Source organism: Opisthocomus hoazin, chromosome 3, assembly GCF_030867145.1.
Source record: "Opisthocomus hoazin isolate bOpiHoa1 chromosome 3, bOpiHoa1.hap1, whole genome shotgun sequence".
NCBI classification, from domain to species: Eukaryota; Metazoa; Chordata; class Aves; order Opisthocomiformes; family Opisthocomidae; genus Opisthocomus; species Opisthocomus hoazin.
In genome coordinates, this window is record NC_134416.1 from 108,138,416 (window position 1) to 108,156,102 (window position 17,687).

Consider the following 17,687-nt stretch of genomic DNA (forward strand, 5'->3'; position numbering starts at 1 on the left):
TTGTTAGCACTTAAAATTTTATGCCCTGTCAGAAGGGCTGTGTTGTCATTTCAACCTTCTAGAAACTGGACCGAGATTGAATTGAAAATGACTCTCTCTTCCTCACAGCCTCTCACATTTATTTGCCATACATGGGTGATTATTCTAGAAGAAAACTTGTATTTTTAAACAGAGAATTTTGAGTTGACCAGCTAATTTTGAAGCGGAACAGCTATTGTAACAACAATGAAGAAGAACTTTGTCTTTGTTTTCTAGAATAAAAAGTGACTTAATTTTCCCTCTGTTTCGCTTTTTATTTTCTTTTACCTAGTTTGAAGAAAACATTCTGGATGCTTGCCTGTTCCTGATGGACAAGGCAGAACTGGAGCTCTCTGGGCGCGGAAACCCAATCAAAATCTGTCGTGTTGCCTCGGCAGTGGTAAGTAGTGGATGCCTAATCTGTGTCAGAAGCGACTCATAAATGAAAACCAGGCTAATTAACCGGCCCTCGTGCCCTGATGTGCTCACTCCAACAGGTGCCAGATCAATTGTCCATTCTGACCTCTGGCATCTGGCATTTTATTTTGCTCCACTACATGTGAAATATTTCTGTCAGCTCATCGCCTTCTCCTGAGCATGGTACCTCGCTGGTAGGAAAGCCCCTTTGAGAAGTTGCACTCCAGGCACGGTAGCATTTCTTGTGACACTGTGCTTACTCTCCAGCAGCTGAGGTAATTAAGAAAGCTATTTCTTGCTGTGGACAGTAAGGCAGCGTGATGGGTGGAATTTGGGATGGGGAACTGAGAGACTTTATGTGGACTCCAGCACTAACCTCAATGGGGTCTTGAGACACTGCAGTGCTGGGTGTTGCTGTGTCTGATTTTTACACCCCGAATGGCCTAGCTGGGCTGAGAACACTTGTGTGCACTACCTTGGCCCCAGAAGAACACACTGTGATAGCTGTCCTCTTAAACACTGCATCCACAAAACTTACCACACTCAGAAGGGAAGTATAAATAATATAAAATATTGATTAGAAAATAACCAGAAGCAAAGAATAAGGAGAATACTTTCCACACCTCATTCTTTCCAGCTGCTAGGCACCAGGAGTCCTGCTGTGGGTGCAAGAGCAGCCCCATCCCTCTTATTCAAGATGGAAGACTCATCCAGGATGTGGAAAGCAGAGTCGGAGTCCTCTCCTCTGCCTTAAAGGGGCCTGAACTGATGCCTTCTGCTTCCAATAATAATACTCTAGTCATTGAGCTAGTGGCATTAGATGTTCTCGCAAATCAGCTGCTAAAATAGACTGTCCACAAAACATGGCTGCTGGAGACAATCTTTTAAATCACTTGTTACAGCATTTGCCCAGGCTTCAAGAGAATGAGCTATTTGTCTCAGATTACATTCACAGAATCATAGAACTATTAAGGTTGGAAAAGGCCTCTAAGATCATCAAGTCCAAGCATCAACCCAACACCACCATACCTACTAAACTATGTCCCAAAGTGCCATATCTACACCTTTTCTGAACACCTCCAGGGATGGGGTCTCCACCACTTTCCTGGGCAGCCTGTTCCAATGCGTGACCACTCTTTCAGCCAAGAATTTTTTCATAATATCTAATCTAAACCTCCCCTCACGCAACTTGAGGCCATTGTCTCTCATCCTATCACTAGTTAATTGGGAGAAGAGACCAACACCTGCCTCACTACAACCTCCTTTCAGGCAGTTGTAGAGAGAAATAAGGTCTCCCCTCAACCTCCTCTTCTCCAAACTAAGCAGCCCCAGTTCCCTCAGCTGCTCCTCATAAGACTTCTTCTCTAGACCCTTCATCAGCCTCATTGCCCTTCTCTGGACACGCTCCAGCACCTCAATGTCCTTCTTGTAGTGAGGGGCCCAAAACTGAACACAGTACTCCAGGTGCAGCCTCACCAGTGCTAAGTACAGGGGCACAATCACCTCCCTACTTCTGCTGGCCACACTGTTCCTGATACAAGCCAGGATGCCGTTGGCCTTCTTGGCCACCTGGGCACACTGCTGGCTCATGTTCAGCCGGCTGTCAGCCAACACCCCAAGGTCCTTTTCCACTGGGCAGCTTTCCAGCCACTCCTCCCCAAGCCTGTAGCGTTGCATGGGGTTGTTGTGACCCAAGTGCAGGACCCGGCACTTGGCCTTGTTGAACCTCATATAATTGGCCTTGGCCCATCAATCCAGCCTGTCAAGAACCCTCTGCAGAGCCTTCCTACCCTCGAGCTGATCAACGCTCCCGCCCAGCTTGGTGTCATCTGCAACCCTACTGAGGAAGCACTCAATCCCTTCATCCAGATCATTGATAAGGATGTTAAACAAGACTGCCCCACAACTGAGCCCTGGGCAGCACCACTCGTGACTGGCTGCCAGCTGGTTTATCTGCATTCACAACTCTCTGGGCTCAGCCATTTAGCAATTTCTTTATCCAGCGAAGGGTACACCTGTCCAAGCCACGAGCTGCCAGCTTCTCCCACAGAATGCTGTGGGAGACAGTATCAAAGGCCTTACTAAAGTCCAGGTGGACAACATCCACAGCCTTTCCCTCATCCACTAGACGGGTCACCTGGTCATAGAAGGAGATCAGGTTGGTCAAGCAGGACCTGCCTTTCATGAACCCATGCTGGCTGGGCCTGATCCCCTGGTTGTACTTCACATGTCCAGTGAGCACACTTAAGATGAACTGCTCCATAACCTTCCCCCGCACCGAGGTCAGGCTGTCAGGCCTGTAGTTCCCAGGATCCTCCTTCCGGTCCTTCTTATAGATGGGTGTTACTTTGGCAATCCTGCAGTTGTCTGGGACCTCCCCACATAGCCAGGAGTGCTGATAGATGGTGAAGAGTGGCTTAGCCAGCTCCTCTGCCAGTTCCCTCGGAATTCTTGGGTGGATCCCATCCGGCCCCATAGACTTGTAAGTGTCCAGGTGGCATAGCAGGTTGTTAACTGCTTCCTCCTGGATTGAAAGAGGTTTATTCTGCTCTCCATCCCTATCTTCCAGCACTGGGGGCTGAGCACCCTGGGAATAACCAGTCTGACTGTTAAAGACTGAGGCAAAGAAGTAATTAAGTTCCTCAGGCTTTTTGTCATCCTTGGTGGCAATATTGAAACGGGATCTCCAGCCTCTCAGTGCCACATGCTGAATCTTGCATAGCATCACATTAAATAGAATAACTTCAGCAATAAGTATTGAGAACACCTTGACTTCTCTTTCTCTTTTAACCTTTTCATTAGTTCTCTCACCTCAGACATTAGAAATACGGCTTCAGACTTTCAGATAGAAGTAAGAATTGAATGTGGTTCCCTCATTACTGGGCTAGTAGATATAAAGGACACCTCATGTAGGGACCATGGAAGCCCTAAGGGCAGAGTAGCACAAAATTTATGAACCCGAAGAGGGCTTGGATATTACTTGGGTTTTGAGCCATTCAATCATTTTAGGGAAATGAAGAAGTTCACCTTTGGAAATCCAGGAGTCAATGGACTTCAGGTCTAATCTGAAGGATTAAGCCATAGCTGAGTGGTAGTTTTGGCCGTCTGAAATCTGGACCTCAGTAAGAAGTGGCCAAGAGCTGTTGAAGTCCCATCCGTGTTCCTTACCCTCATTCTTGGTCAAGTTGAAATGTACTAGAGCAGAACTTGTGTGAGGAGGTGTCCCCATGCTGGGATCCCTCTGAGGCTTCCTGACATCGCAGAACAGGTAGAGTTGCTCCCTTCTTCCTCTTCGCAGCCAGAGGAGAGCCTGAAGATCAACACGCTGCCCTGTCCTTTAAGTGCCTCTTTCCTTGGCATGTTTCCCACAACAGGGAGATGGGCACAACCCCTTAACCGTTTGGTTATGACTCTGAATACTTATCTTTATTCAGACCTAGGGTTCACAGGAAGTCGATTTTCTAATTATAAAACAGTAGTTAATCCAGCCAAAAGCTTTTAAATGAGAATTGTGATTTATTTGGCTGGCGTATAGCTGTTCCACATTACCATAATTAAAAGGTACAGAGCAAATGAGCTTTTTGCACAGCCTCAACTGATTTGGTTCAAATTGCAGCTAGGAGATGTATTGCTCGTTAGTGCCTATCAGTATAGCCATTAGTCAGCAAAACTCCTCGTTTTGTATAACCTTACCAGGGGGAAACTTACACAGCAAATTCCTTCTTCTTTTCATGTGTGCTAGACTGAAGAGTTTAGTTTCTACTCTAAAAATAACAGTGGACTTATTCTTTTCTCAATCTGCTGTAAATCAGGAGTGAATTTATTAAAATCTCTGGGCTGATATGGACAGAAAAAACAGACAATGTTGGGAAAGAATCCAGCTTAGTATTTCTGAAGCTTGTTTATCATTGTATAACTGATCATGTTTATCAAAAATGCATAGCAGTAAGCATGTTCAGTGTTAATAAAACTTACTAAACTGGCGACATGGATGCTCACTGTGGTGATTTAATGTTGCCATTATTTTTAACTGTCTGACCTTCACTCAAAGTTGTTCAGTGATGGAGAACCCATGGCCCCTAGCAAGAATGTTCTATTCATCTCCTACCTTTATAATTAAACATTTCTATCTTACTTCTAGCCTAAACTAGGCTATATTTAGTCTCTTCCATCCTATCTTTGTCTGCTGGGTTAAAGAGCTCTTTATTATTCAGTCTCTGACATCCCTAATGCTCATTTCCTTTGTCTTTAGATCAACTCCAGGGATGATAATGGTGTGATTGCTGGATCCTGGGACAACACGTACACTTATGGGGTCGCACCTTCAGCCTGGACGGGAAGCGTGGACATTCTCTTGGAGTATTACAGTTCTAAGCAACCAGTGCGATACGGCCAGTGCTGGGTCTTTGCCGGTGTCTTCAACACATGTAGGTATCAGTGAGAAAAGCTCCACCCTTCTATATGATTCTTGCATAACAGAGAGAGCTTTTAGGGTAAACTAGCTAAAATACTTCCTGGCTCTGCCGTATTCAGGAGTAAATAGTAGAGATACTTAAAAACATATGGCTAAAATAGATTATCTTTAAATAAACTTTTGGCATCTCCTTCAATTCAGCTGCTTTTCCTCACAAATCTGTTAACTATTTATTTGTTCAGTAAAATGTATTCAGTGATTCACAGTGGGTGAGTTTGGGAGACAGAAAGCTAGTCTTTTGGCACACTCCACCTTTCTGCTAGGAAATCTGAGATGAACACGAGGCTTGTTATCTAGACCTGAAACATGAAACTATTCCCAGATATGAGATCTGTGATGGTGTCTCTGCTCCAGAGAAGCTAAATCTCACTACTGAGGATTGTTCCTAGCAAGATTGATGTGCACCGTCACAGCACTTGCCTACTGAGCACTGTTAACATTTTCTATGGAGTTTGTGAGCAAAAACAATGAGGAAAATGCTGGCCTGGATTATGAATTGTCTAGCACTACAAGGTTAAGTTTAAACACGCTTGCTCAAACTGGAGTTCCAATGTTGCAGCTTGTAAAACCCAGCCGGGAAAGCAGCATTGGACTGGTTAACAGCAGCATCCCAGATGAACGCTACTAATACACTGGAACACACTGCAGCGTATTAGGAGTCAAGAAAGACCCTGGGAGTGTAAAAAATCTGCAGTACACAGATAATGGGGACCAGACATTGGAACCAATGCTTATGCAAGTGGTGAGGTAGAGCTAGTCATGCAGTTACTATGCTTATGGCACTGGCTAGTAGAAGAAGCTGAAGAGAAACTATAAGTGTCTTTCTTAAGCCCAGATGATCTTCCTTAGAGGCACTTACAACATATGCATTGAAGTGTCAAACTGGGGGCACCCGATCCTCTTATGACCAGGGCGACACAATGGGTATTTCTTCAGGCTTGGAGCCTACTTTGCATCAGGTATTTTTCAGCCACAGCTGAAGGTCTAAGCTTTGGCCTTTGTATTTAAGATGTGAAAAGGAAATCACAGAAAAACTCCTTGTGAAACCTTTCCATTTTTAATCTGTTTCAATACAGTCACATGTTGTTGTCTCAAGAAATAGTATTATACTTCTTGTTACATTATACTTTTATCCAAAATGAAGGATATTAATAACCCATCTTCTGCAGCAAACATGGAGATTGTATAATTAATGACAAGTTACAAGACTGGTTCTTTACCCTCAGGCAGCCCTGGATATCTCTGTGTTTTCACTTTACTTTTGGCTGTTTTGTACGAGTATGTTTCATTTTGTATATAATTTTCCTCCAATCTCACTAATTGAATTTCATAACTCGTTTTGGTTACCTGAGGTGGTTCAAAAGCTATTCAAAACAGTAAGGACCTCGGAAATAAATCTGTATTGTGGCCACCTAGCCTTCTGCTGGCACATGCTTCTCACAGCTACAACAGGAGAAGAGGTTTCAGGTTTCTCCTTCTCTTTCATATATCTGGAGAAGTTCCTGTTGTGATTTGGGGAGGTGCTGGCAGGTGCTCTGTCCATCGACACATGAAATAGTTCCTTTTATTCCTGGTGCAACGGGGTAATCAGCAATCACTGACACCTGCAGAACCTGAGAGACACCTACTTCCTTCACTGCCCGAGGTCTCGTGGTCTGTTCTTAATGCTCCTCAGCCTCTGCACAACGCAATGGGTTTGAAAAGGCTCTTGCAAACGTTTCCTGTGGATGCAGTTCCTCACAGTGGCTTCCACCCGTTGCCTCATCTGGATTTGTCTAGATGACAGACCCACTCACCGGTTCTCCCACCTTCCCCCTGCGCTGGCCCCGAATCACTGCTGCGCAGTATTTTGCCTGCAGGCCACTGTGAAACTGGGGCGAGTCAGAGACCTGGTGCTTTGTACTGCTGCAAGGGTTGCTGAAGTATAAAGGTCCTCGAGCATTATAAAAAGGAATAGTTGTCCAGGGCCTGATCTGATACATAGTCACTGGCACGTCCAGCTGCTGACCACTGCACAGAGAGGACAGCAACGGTCCAGACAGTCATGTACAAACAAAAGGGTTGTTTTGAGCTGGTTCTGTGTCTTTCTCAGCTGCCAATATTTTATCATTGTGACCAGTCCAGCTTTCCAAGGTTACTATTTGTACACTCTGGATAGTCATCCGTTAAAAATGCTAAAACATTCTGAAAAATGGTCATTAATCTTGAAATTGTCAGACAAATTATTTTCAATGAGGCCTGATGGCTCATGCGCTGGAAGCCTGGGAGGGCACTTGAATTAAGTTTAATCAATAGGTACATATGGTATTGGATGCATCCAGGTAATCTGTCATCCAGGAACTGGAAATGAATGTGCAGCGCTACACTTTATTGGGAGTCACAGCAGTGACACTAATGAATACACGAAACCCAGCAGCAGCAGCAGGGGCCATTCAACGTTGCAGCATCAGAACTATTTTTAAATAGGATTTTCACTAAAAATGTTTTCCCTTTCCAGAAAAAAGTCTCTGTTTTCTGCAGAACCGTGTTGGCTTCTAAATCGGAAAACAGGAACTTTTTTTGGCTCAGACACAAGATATTTCCTCTGTTGAAGCTGAGATGATGTGTCACCCTGCAGTCGCGCTCCCGCCTCGGGGCCGTGGTCTGTGCCTATTTGTCACCCAGGGTGCACCAGAACCGCAGAAGCCTAACGATGCCCTACTGCGTGTCAGGCTTAGCCATGGCATTCCTTCGTATCCCGAATTTACCACTTGCCAGATGGGAAGAAGAGCCATCAGTGCTACATTGTGATGGTCTGAGATTTAGGGGTCGGGGCATTTTTGTTGTTGTTTTTTTGGATCCTCCTTTTAAGATCCTTTAAGGGAAGGGACTATTGACTCCAAAATACTATTACTTAGCAATCAATACAAATTATGTAGTGCATTTTGTTCAGACTCTCTAACTCTGACATTTCACTTGTAAATAATGCAGCTTTTCCCCCTTGTTAGCAATAATTTTCTGCTTTATTCTTTGTGTGGTCCAGATCCCTTCAGATGGCAGATGTTAAACAGGACAACTCCAAATCAGGCAAAAGGATACACTTTCTACTAATTTTCTTTCTAGCACAGTCTCATGATTCTCCTGGGTTACTGATACTAGGAGACCTGATATATTCCGCATTTCTTGCAAGCTCAAATATATTGTTCTTCATACCACGTTTGGTCATTCAGTGGACCAGATTTCATTCAGCACCCAGATTTGCCCTGAAAAGCTACAGCGCAAGACTTTTCTAGAACTATTGGTAATCAGCTGTTTAGGTTATAACCATTGTACCATTACATATCTTGAATGCTCATCATTTTGGGACCAAATAAAATATTTAATGTATTCTGTATAAAGGCAAATAGGAGGACTTATTTGTGTTGATTTGACTGAGTTTTTCCATTTTATTCCAGTTGTTAATAGTTTCTCTCTACTCATCCTGTCATCCATGAGCACAGTCTTCATATTTGGCCTTCTCTTCACACTTCTCTCTTTGCCACAGTTCTGAGGTGCTTGGGGATACCTGCAAGACTCGTTACCAACTATTCTTCTGCCCATGACAACAACGCCAATTTACAGCTGGACTTCTTTCTGGATGACGAAGGGAAAGTGGACACCAAACTTACTAAAGACTCTGTCTGGTGAGTTCTCCTGGCAAACGCCTTTAATGTGTCAACTACATAAGTAGTAAAAAACATGACAGCAATGCCTGTGGTTTATTTATTTCTCTGTGCATTAAACAACACTGCTAGCTTATGTAAAATAGAATGAATGGATTCTTAGCAGGCTGACTAATATGAAGTGCTTGTCATGTAAAGAGATATACCCAACGGGATCCCACTGCTAATGTTTCCATTCAGTATAGTGCACATGTAAGCACACTGGAGGAGAGAGGGAAGGAGTTAGTGCTCCTTAGGGCCAGGCCATTTCTAAAAATGTAAAGGGGTAGGATGGACACTTCCATAAGTCTGGAGCCAGCCTCAACGGGATACCTCAACATCTACGGAAAAACACCCTTCTTGTCCTGCTTCTGCCCAGTTCCCATATTTGTAGGCTGGTTTTACATTGTGTACATGCAGTTACTGTTGCAAATAGGTACTTTCGAAAATAGATTCAGTTGGGCTGAAAAGCAAACAAGCCAAAGTATCATACAAATTACTGAAGTGCTGTTACCAGATTTATAAAAAGAAAAGTCCCTACGAATAAGAAATGGAATCTATGTATTCTTTTGGAGAAGACAGCGCTCTAACCTCCTTCTCGAAGCCTTACTGTCTCCTGTCTGACAGAGGAAGTGTAGTGTTTATTGATTATATGCTCTGTTCAGTAGAAATTATGTGTGGGTTACTGGGCCTCAAGCCTCTCCTCCTGAGTGAAGCAGTGAATGTGACCTCTGTGTATATTCTTATATTCAGGAGATACTTGTCCTATTCAGTGTTAATATACCTGATTTGTATCAATGATATCTTCTACTCATCAGCATATTTCCTCATCAGCATGTTCATTAACAACTTGTATTAAAACTGTAATAAACCCATTCTGTGGTGAAGGAAATGACTGAACCTGTTGCTGTAACTTCTTTTATGTGATTTCCATAATCTGCTACCAAGAAGGCATCTAAGGAAAACAATTATGTGCATTTACATCTGAAGCTTGTATGACAGCTTCACAGAATAGTCGAGACTGGAGAGGACTGCTGGAAGTCATCCAAACCCCTTGCTCAAAGCAGGGTCAGCTAGAGCAGGTTGCTCAGAGCTGCGTCTGGTCGGGTTTTGAGCATCTTCAACGATAGACACGCCACAACCTCTCTGGTAAACTTGTGCCAGTGCTCAACCACTCTCACGGTAAAAAAGTGTCTCCTGATGTTCAGACAGAATTTCCTGTGTTTCAGCTTGTGCCCGTTGTTTCTTGTCCTGTCACTGGAGGCCATTGAGAAGAGTCTGGTTCTGTCTTCTTCCTCCTGTCTACCTACCCAGGCATTTATACACATGAATAAGATCCTATTGAGCCTTCCCATCTCCAGGCTGAACAGTCCCAGCTCTCTCAACCTCTCCTCATGTACAGCCTCTAGCATATCAGCCATTCCTGACAGTTTTCTGTACCAGCAAAATTGCTGAAGGTGTAGTAGGTCTCATCATCCAGGTAATTAATGAAGACATTAAACAGTATTGGATGCATTATCAATCTCTGGGGTACACAGCTAGGAACTAGGCTCCAGCTGGAGTCCACACCGGTGATCACAACCCTCTGATCCCAGTAATTCAGCTAGTTTTCAATATACCTTACTGTCCACTTGTCTAGTATATACTTCAGTGGTTTGTCTATGAGGATGTTCTGGGAGATGGTGCTAAAGTTGAAAGAGAAACCAGCCCCCATGCGCTGGTCTCCTGTTGCCCACTTAGCCATTCATTTCATCACAGAAGGCTATCGGTTTTGTCAGGCACTGCTGGACCCTTGTAAATCTATGCTGACTACTGCCAGTTACCCTATCCTTAATATTTTTGAAATGTTTTGAGAAGAATTTTCTGTATAACCTTCTCAGGGATCCAGGTGAAGCTGACAAGTCTGTAGTTCCTTGGGTACTCCTTCTTCTCTTTCTTGAAGAAAGGAGTGACACTTGCTTTCTTCTAGTCCTCAGAGACCTCCCCCAATCACCATGAGATTTCAAAGATAGATATGAGTGGTCTTACAATGACGTCAGCCAGCTCCCTCAGCACTTTTGGGTCCATCCCATCAGATCCATTGGACTTCTGCGTGTTGTTTGTTTAAATATTGTCTAACTTGTTTCTCCTCTACAGATGGTAAATTTTCGTTACTCTGAACTTCCACACTGGTCTCAGGGGCCATGATTCCCGAGAGCAAATATTAGCAGTAAAAACCAAGGCAAAGAAGGCATCGAATACTTTGGCCTTTTCTTAGCCCTTTGCCACCAGGTCCCCCTGGTTATTTTCTGCACATAGGGATGGACCACTCTTAAGCTTGGAGGATGTGGCCCTTGAAAAACAATTAGCTCTTCTGGACCCATCTTCTATCCAGAAATGCCTCCCATGGGGATTCTTCCAAGCATGACCTTAAACAGGTCAAAGCCTACTCTCCTGAAGTCCAGGTTCTGGTCCTACTATTTGCCTTGTTTCCTCCTGTTAGGATTCTTGGGCGTTCCCAGTCTACTAAGCTGCATCTGGTCTATGTGACAGCAGGACCTCAGTAGGTCTCATGGGGCTGGTCCTTCTACGGCTCACAGAGCAGTAAAGGAACAGTCATTCTTCCAAAACCTCCTTTGCCTATAAATCATGTGAAACAAGACCCAGTGACTGGCTGCCTCGCTGATCAGTCCATATACACCCAGTAACGGATCATTTCCGTGCTTCAGACTTTTTACTATCTCATCTCTTCTCCTCCCCTTCTCCTAACCTGATCTATGGAACAACTTTCGCCCACTTTTGATATTTCCTTTTACTGCCCTACCTCTTCTTTTCCCAGCTGTTTCCCAAGATTTCTTACTTCAGTCCTGGTTTTTCCCATTCTTTTGGGACGAGGCCGGATCATCCGAACTCATCCTTGCTCCACTGAAACCCATATGCAACTTCACACTGGCATTTCATCCTCCCATCTCACATTTGCTTTTCTTTGGCTTGATTACTTTTTGAACTGCCTTGTTCATGCTTTTGTTGTCCTGGTGCATTTATTAGTACATGGTGCACATAACCCTTTGGGCATGACTTAATATATTACACACCTCTTTTCATCTCTCCTCTGTGTCCTTTCCCTTCATTACTTTGTAACACTCCATGGTAGCCCACATGCCGACTTTAAATGGCTTGTGTCTTAACCTTGATTTTATTTTTAATCTCTCTTTCATTTATTTTCTTTTCTTTTTTTTTAAGAGGACAAGCTCAAGGTATTTATAATGATTTTTTAAAATGTATTTCTCACTTTTATTTATAATCTCCTGAAAACTGGAAGCAAAGCTCTTTTTCTTTATTAATATATCATTTCTATTGCTTTGTACTGCTGGAGCTGATCTGTCTTCAGGTTTTAAATACTCTCAGACTTCAGGGATACTTGGAGCCAGGATTTTTAGTCCAATCAATCTCTGAGTGTGGGGCTCCCTCTGAATGTTGTCTGACATTTATTTATTTTTATTAAAGACCATCTTCTCCCTCAGGATAGGAAACAACAACAGAACACATATACAAAATTACACAGACTTTGCAGAAAGTTATTTTTATAAAGCTGGCCGGATTTGGGCCCATCAGTACTGTCTCTGTCCGCTTACTTTGTTCTCCTTGTCTTTCTTAATGATGATATAAAGACTCTTAAAGAATATTTCTCTTGGATGGGAATCAAGACTCACTCCTACTGTGAGGTCCACACAGACTGATGTCAGTACCTCGGTAGAAACTTGCTCCAAGTCACCCGGCCCCATGGGGGTTCATCCATGTCCAGGCCCATGGAGAAAGCCCTTCTGAGATGTCTGCTCTCCCATTCACTTCCAGATCACTTTTCTCTAATTTCTCAACAATGCTATCAGTTCCTCTCTTAACCCCAGTGCTTGAGCTTATTAGCTAATGAAAGGGCAGCAGCTGTTTCCAGCATGTGCCTGTCTCAAAAGCGATACGAAGTACCCTTCTTAAATTGTCTTCCAGGCATAAAACCCACCCGGTCATCTTTTATTAATTTCCCCATTGCTTTGTTTAGTCTATTCGTAATTATGTCTGTAAATATTTAATGGTCACTACATTGATCTGTATAGCCATTCTTGCTTTCTTTAATGTCTCAGGCTTGCTGTAGAATACAAGAACTACAGAATCAGTTTAACAAATTCTGGCTGGGAAGCTCGCTCCTTAGCTGTGCTCACTTCTACCAGAGAGAAGTTTCTGCTACATTTTGGAGAGGGAAATATTCCCCTCACCCTCCTTTCCTTAACACTCATGTGCTTTGCAAGCAATGTCTTTCTGTCCATTCACATTCAGCATCCTTAAGTGCATTTGTTATTTGTATGGCAGCAGACCTAAAAACATTGCCATCCTGTTGCACCCAACACTACACCAACAGAAACTAATAAGAAAGGTCCTGTCCCCTAGGATGAATAAAGAAAAAATATAGGAAAAAATGTATTACTTAATTACAGAATTGAAGCAGAGCTGCCGTTTTCCATACTGTTATCCCCCGCTTGGTTTTATCATCCTTACCTCCTGCCTGCTTCTCAGGTTCTTATTTCGCAGAACACAAAGCCAGTGACACATCTGACTTTGCTTCAAAGTGAACCAGTGAAGGTTTCAGGGCAGGGACTGTCTCTCTCACAAGCTGGCAGAACAGTTTTCAAAAACCCACCTACCACAAAGTGCGTCCCCATTCTCTGGTAGCCCTCAGCAAAGCTCTGTGAGCATGATTCAGCATTGACTCCTCTCAGCAGCATCAAAAATTCCCTGCGTGTGCGTCATTTTCCTTGAATAATTCCTTTTTCTGTAGTACTGCTTCATTAACTCTCCTAACTGACAAGTTTTACCCTGATGCAAGCTTTCATTTCCACTTTGAAATGTCTTGTTAGACAAGCCTCAGATCCTTCCGACTCTGCTCCATGGCTGGTTTTCACCTATTATTAATGAAATGGCCAGAGTTTAACAATCCCCATTTTGGTTGCTAATATCGTCGCGTGTACTAGGGGCTGTATCAGCAGCTACACAGATGTAATTTTATTCATATCTGCTGTAGGATATGTACAATTTGCAAGCAAATTTGCCCCTTTCTGTACTCCTTCTTTCTTTTACTTTTTGCTACTGCAAAATTGAAATTCAGACACTTTGCTGGCTTTACCACAAGACCCCTTCCTAGATTGTCTTTTTGTCTTGCTTGTGCTCTCCCTTGAGTGCCGGTAGCATTGTAGGAAGTTGCAAAATCTTTCTTTTCTGCTGGTCTTTGAAACATTCTGGGCAGACTGTGATGGTGTTGTAGTGGTTTTTTTCTTTCCTGAGCATCTAGCCAAGCGAGGGCATTTCGACTCGAAGTGTGCAGAAGAATTCACCTTTCAGCACACTGTCCTGGGCCTGAAAGGCAAGACTTAGCCCACAGTTGTAGGTGGGTTTTATGGAAAGCTGTATGTTCTAGGAAATCTGAGCTCTGTCACTGGCATGACGCACTGGGAAGACCTTATAAGGAATCCACAGTGAGTATAGTGTTATAAAGCCTATGCAGGGTCTTTTTTCTCAGCCAACATGGAAAACAGCTAAGTATGGTTATTCTGAGGCCTGCAAACAAAACTACACACTGTGGATTATGGAGTTGATCCTGAAGTCTCTTCAGAAGAGGTGCCAAAGCTTCAGTCTTTATAGTTGTAAAGCAGACCATGCTTCAATGGCTTGAAGAAGATTCAAAGCTTGCTTTAGCAGGCAGACTGAAGTGGAGGTGTCTGGCTGGAAAGGGACTGTAGTTCGTGTAGCTCTTCATACACTCCAACAATCTCCAAGCACTGGAAAGTTTTGTGAGACTTTTTCATTCAGAACACATCAGAAGAATCAAAAAGCTTCTTCAACTTGCAGTCAAGAAACTACAAAGAAGGATTGCAGCCTTACAGGTTTTATCAGATAGGTACCACTCTTTGAGACCTAAAAATCTATTCTCCAAAAAGATCCAACATTTTCACCCCTAGATTTGCAAATGTTGTTACTGAAGCAATGGCAGGACATAAATACACAGGTTTGTTTTGGTCTGGCTGTATGCTTCTTTCCAATAATTTATTATTCTGGTCTCATCTCTTGTCTAAGGAACTATCATTGCTGGAATGAAGCTTGGATGACCAGACCTGATCTTCCTGTTGGTTTTGGAGGATGGCAGGTTGTTGATGGGACACCCCAAGAAACCAGTGATGGTAATATTGCTTGCAGTCATCCTTAGCTCTCTTTCCAACACTTGGGTTCTTTGTGGCAGATACTGAGCTGACGATAGCTAAGTCAGTGGCACCGTGTGGGTGGTGACAACTTCTTGTACCAGATAACCACGCTCACTCATGCTCAAGGCCTTCTCCTGATTTGGTTTGATCTCTAAAATAAGTCTGTCCTTAATAGAACACTGGTCATGATACATGTGCACAACATCCTGCATGAGAAGGGCCCTGTTTGGTACAGAAGAGATGTAATCCTGTTGCCAAAAGATAGCTTCTAAAATTTTAGAGAACTTATACAGGAGCCTGATCAAATTAATTCTCCTTCGTTTTATGTCTGCAGCCCTTACTAAACTTCCTGAGCAGGCGGCAGGCAGAAGGGAAAAAGTGAAAAGCCACTGCTATCTCTTCCCAGTCCTTAATTTTCCAGTTCTTAAAAGACATTCTTAGCAAATTTGCAGTGAGGTCTTTCTCAGTCTGTGGTATAACAGAACCTTCCCAAGATTATCTGCTATAACCAAAACCAGCTGTAACTGCATTTCAAGCACTTGAGACTTACAGTGAACTTTACAGTGCCATTAAGGTACCAAACCACTAGGTTGTTTCAGACTGGAGTCTATGTTGTCTAGAGGGCTGGTGGTAACAGAAATTAAGCTTTTCACTTCTTGGTCAGGAGTTCCTGTAAACTATTAAAAGAATTCACCGAACCCCAAGATCTTTTTCTTTGAGAAAATATAACATTTTGACATGTTTTTAAACTAATTTATTCTCTCATTTTATCTCTCTTCTCCCCATAGGTATGTACAGGTGTGGTCCGGCCTCAGTTCAAGCCATTAAACATGGTCACGTTTGCTTCCAATTTGATGCTCCTTTTGTCTATGCTGAGGTACATACCTGACAATTTTTAGTGCATTGACTGATGTCAGTGGGCCACAGGTGTGACAGAAGATAGGGCTCCACTGCAATTTATGGACTGGGAAGTTACTTCACGCATACTCCATGTCAAAGGAAAATCTCATAATTATATTTTGAGATGCAGACCGGTAGGTGTGATGCGGCTCTAATGAATGAGAGATTTCTCTAATCTCTGCTCACCAGTGTAATAAGCAGAAAAAGCTACTCCAGCTCCAATGAAACTTCAGGCTGTGGTCATTTATCCTTCCCAGATTCCAGCTATGCTGGCAAATGAGTCATTAGCTCTAGGTGCTCATCTTCATCCCTTGTTAGCCATTACCTCCTTCTCAGGCTCGCCAGCAAAGCTGCTTGTGTTAAGGCTCCCTTGCTTATTTCAGTCAAAAAGGATGCAGTCGTTTTAAAGAGGTCTTTGCTCACCATGTTCATTTTGGCCGCAGTGGGTCAAAGAGAGCTCACGTGGGTAGTTTGACTGGCAGATCTGAGAGGGAAATATCTCCATGAGGAGCAAGAGGGCCTGGTGTGGAATTTCAACCTCTTGCAACACCAGAGCCGACATGCCAGAATTGCAGTAGCTGTAGAGCAAGTCTCTCTCTAATTGAATTGTATATAGCTTAGGACAGAAAAGGATAAAGATGTTTGATCTATGAAGCATTCCTCTATCTATGGTCTAAACGTTTTTGGTGTAAGGAACTGTAATCATACTCCCCAAGTCCGAACAGTATATCTGTATCCTGCCCAAGTTTACACTGCCTGTTGTTCTGGAGCTGCGAATTGTAAAATCAATCCAGTCACTATTGTAGCATATGACTAATTTTAAACATGGGAATTCAGTGCAAGTGGGACTTCAAGTCAACGCATCATTGTTTTGAGGACAGATGGGCTGGCTTCCCTTCCTCTCTCTGCTTCCATTTATCCCAGTCTTTTTTCATTTAATTTTGTAGGTGAATAGTGATATTGTTTACTCAAGAATGGAGAAAAATGGAACCCAAGTGATAGAAAAAATAGACCCAACCCACATTGGGCAGTTGATTGTGACCAAGGAAGTTGGGGGTGATGGAATGATGGACATTACTGAGGAGTACAAATTCCAAGAAGGTAACCTGAAATGGGGTGGGACCGTACCAAAGTAGATTTACCTCCCTCAGATCTTGGATGGTGGATTTACAGAACTCTGGCACTGAGAGAAATGCATTAAAAGGTGCCAAGGTGTCCTCTGGAACAATTTATTTGTAACTCCACCCCAGAAGCAGTGCAGATGCCTTGATAAGAGCACAGACTTTGCTGCTCAGAAATGCTTTGGACGGAGTAAGTTATAGTGAAAATAAAAGGTAGTCGTAGAGTATCTCAAAGCGTTCAAAACAATTCAAGGCTTTCTGTAAAGCTGTTTACACATTTATTATTCAGGCCAGGTGTTTGCACAGAGTGAATCAGTGTAGGTCCATTGATATCAATCAAGCTAGGTTAATTTATGTGATGTGGCTTGAATCTTTAAGACCAGCTCCTTCGGAATTTGTGAAGCTCTCCTAATATTAACTTTGCCAGAGGAGGTTCACTGTCCTCTTCCATTCATCTCAGCGACCACAAACTATGGGAGATGCATCCTTGTGATTGGTGAGTGGGCTAATTGCAGTGCCCCTGTTTCTCTTCTAAATTTGATTTTGATTCATTTCTAGGCTCAGCTGAGGAGAGACTGGCTCTGGAGACTGCTGTGATGTATGGCGTTAAAAAGCACACCACCCAGGATACCACGTATGAGCCACAGACGGATGTTGACATGGACTTCCAAGTGCAAAAGGCAGTTCTTGGCAGTGACTTCAAAGTCACTGTAACTTTCAGGAACAAAAGTCACAACCACTACACTGCTACTACATACCTTTCAGGCAACATAGTGTTCTATACAGGAGTCACAAAAAATGAATTCAAGAAACACTCTTTCAGTGCAAAACTGGAACCCTCTTCATGTAA

General features: G+C 43.2%; 1 protein-coding gene across 2 annotated transcripts in view; it reads left to right on the forward strand.

The window, feature by feature from the left end:
- F13A1 (coagulation factor XIII A chain) overlaps positions 1 to 17,687 on the forward strand; it is a 64,342-nt gene that overhangs the window by 34,724 nt on the left and 11,931 nt on the right. For both annotated transcript variants that reach the window (XM_075415329.1, XM_009938975.2), the window contains exons 6-12: positions 311 to 418; positions 4,688 to 4,862; positions 8,433 to 8,571; positions 14,692 to 14,795; positions 15,605 to 15,693; positions 16,664 to 16,817; positions 17,396 to 17,683. In XM_075415329.1, the coding sequence (XP_075271444.1) occupies positions 311 to 418; positions 4,688 to 4,862; positions 8,433 to 8,571; positions 14,692 to 14,795; positions 15,605 to 15,693; positions 16,664 to 16,817; positions 17,396 to 17,683 (1,057 nt within the window). The remainder of the gene's footprint in view (positions 1 to 310; positions 419 to 4,687; positions 4,863 to 8,432; positions 8,572 to 14,691; positions 14,796 to 15,604; positions 15,694 to 16,663; positions 16,818 to 17,395; positions 17,684 to 17,687) is intronic.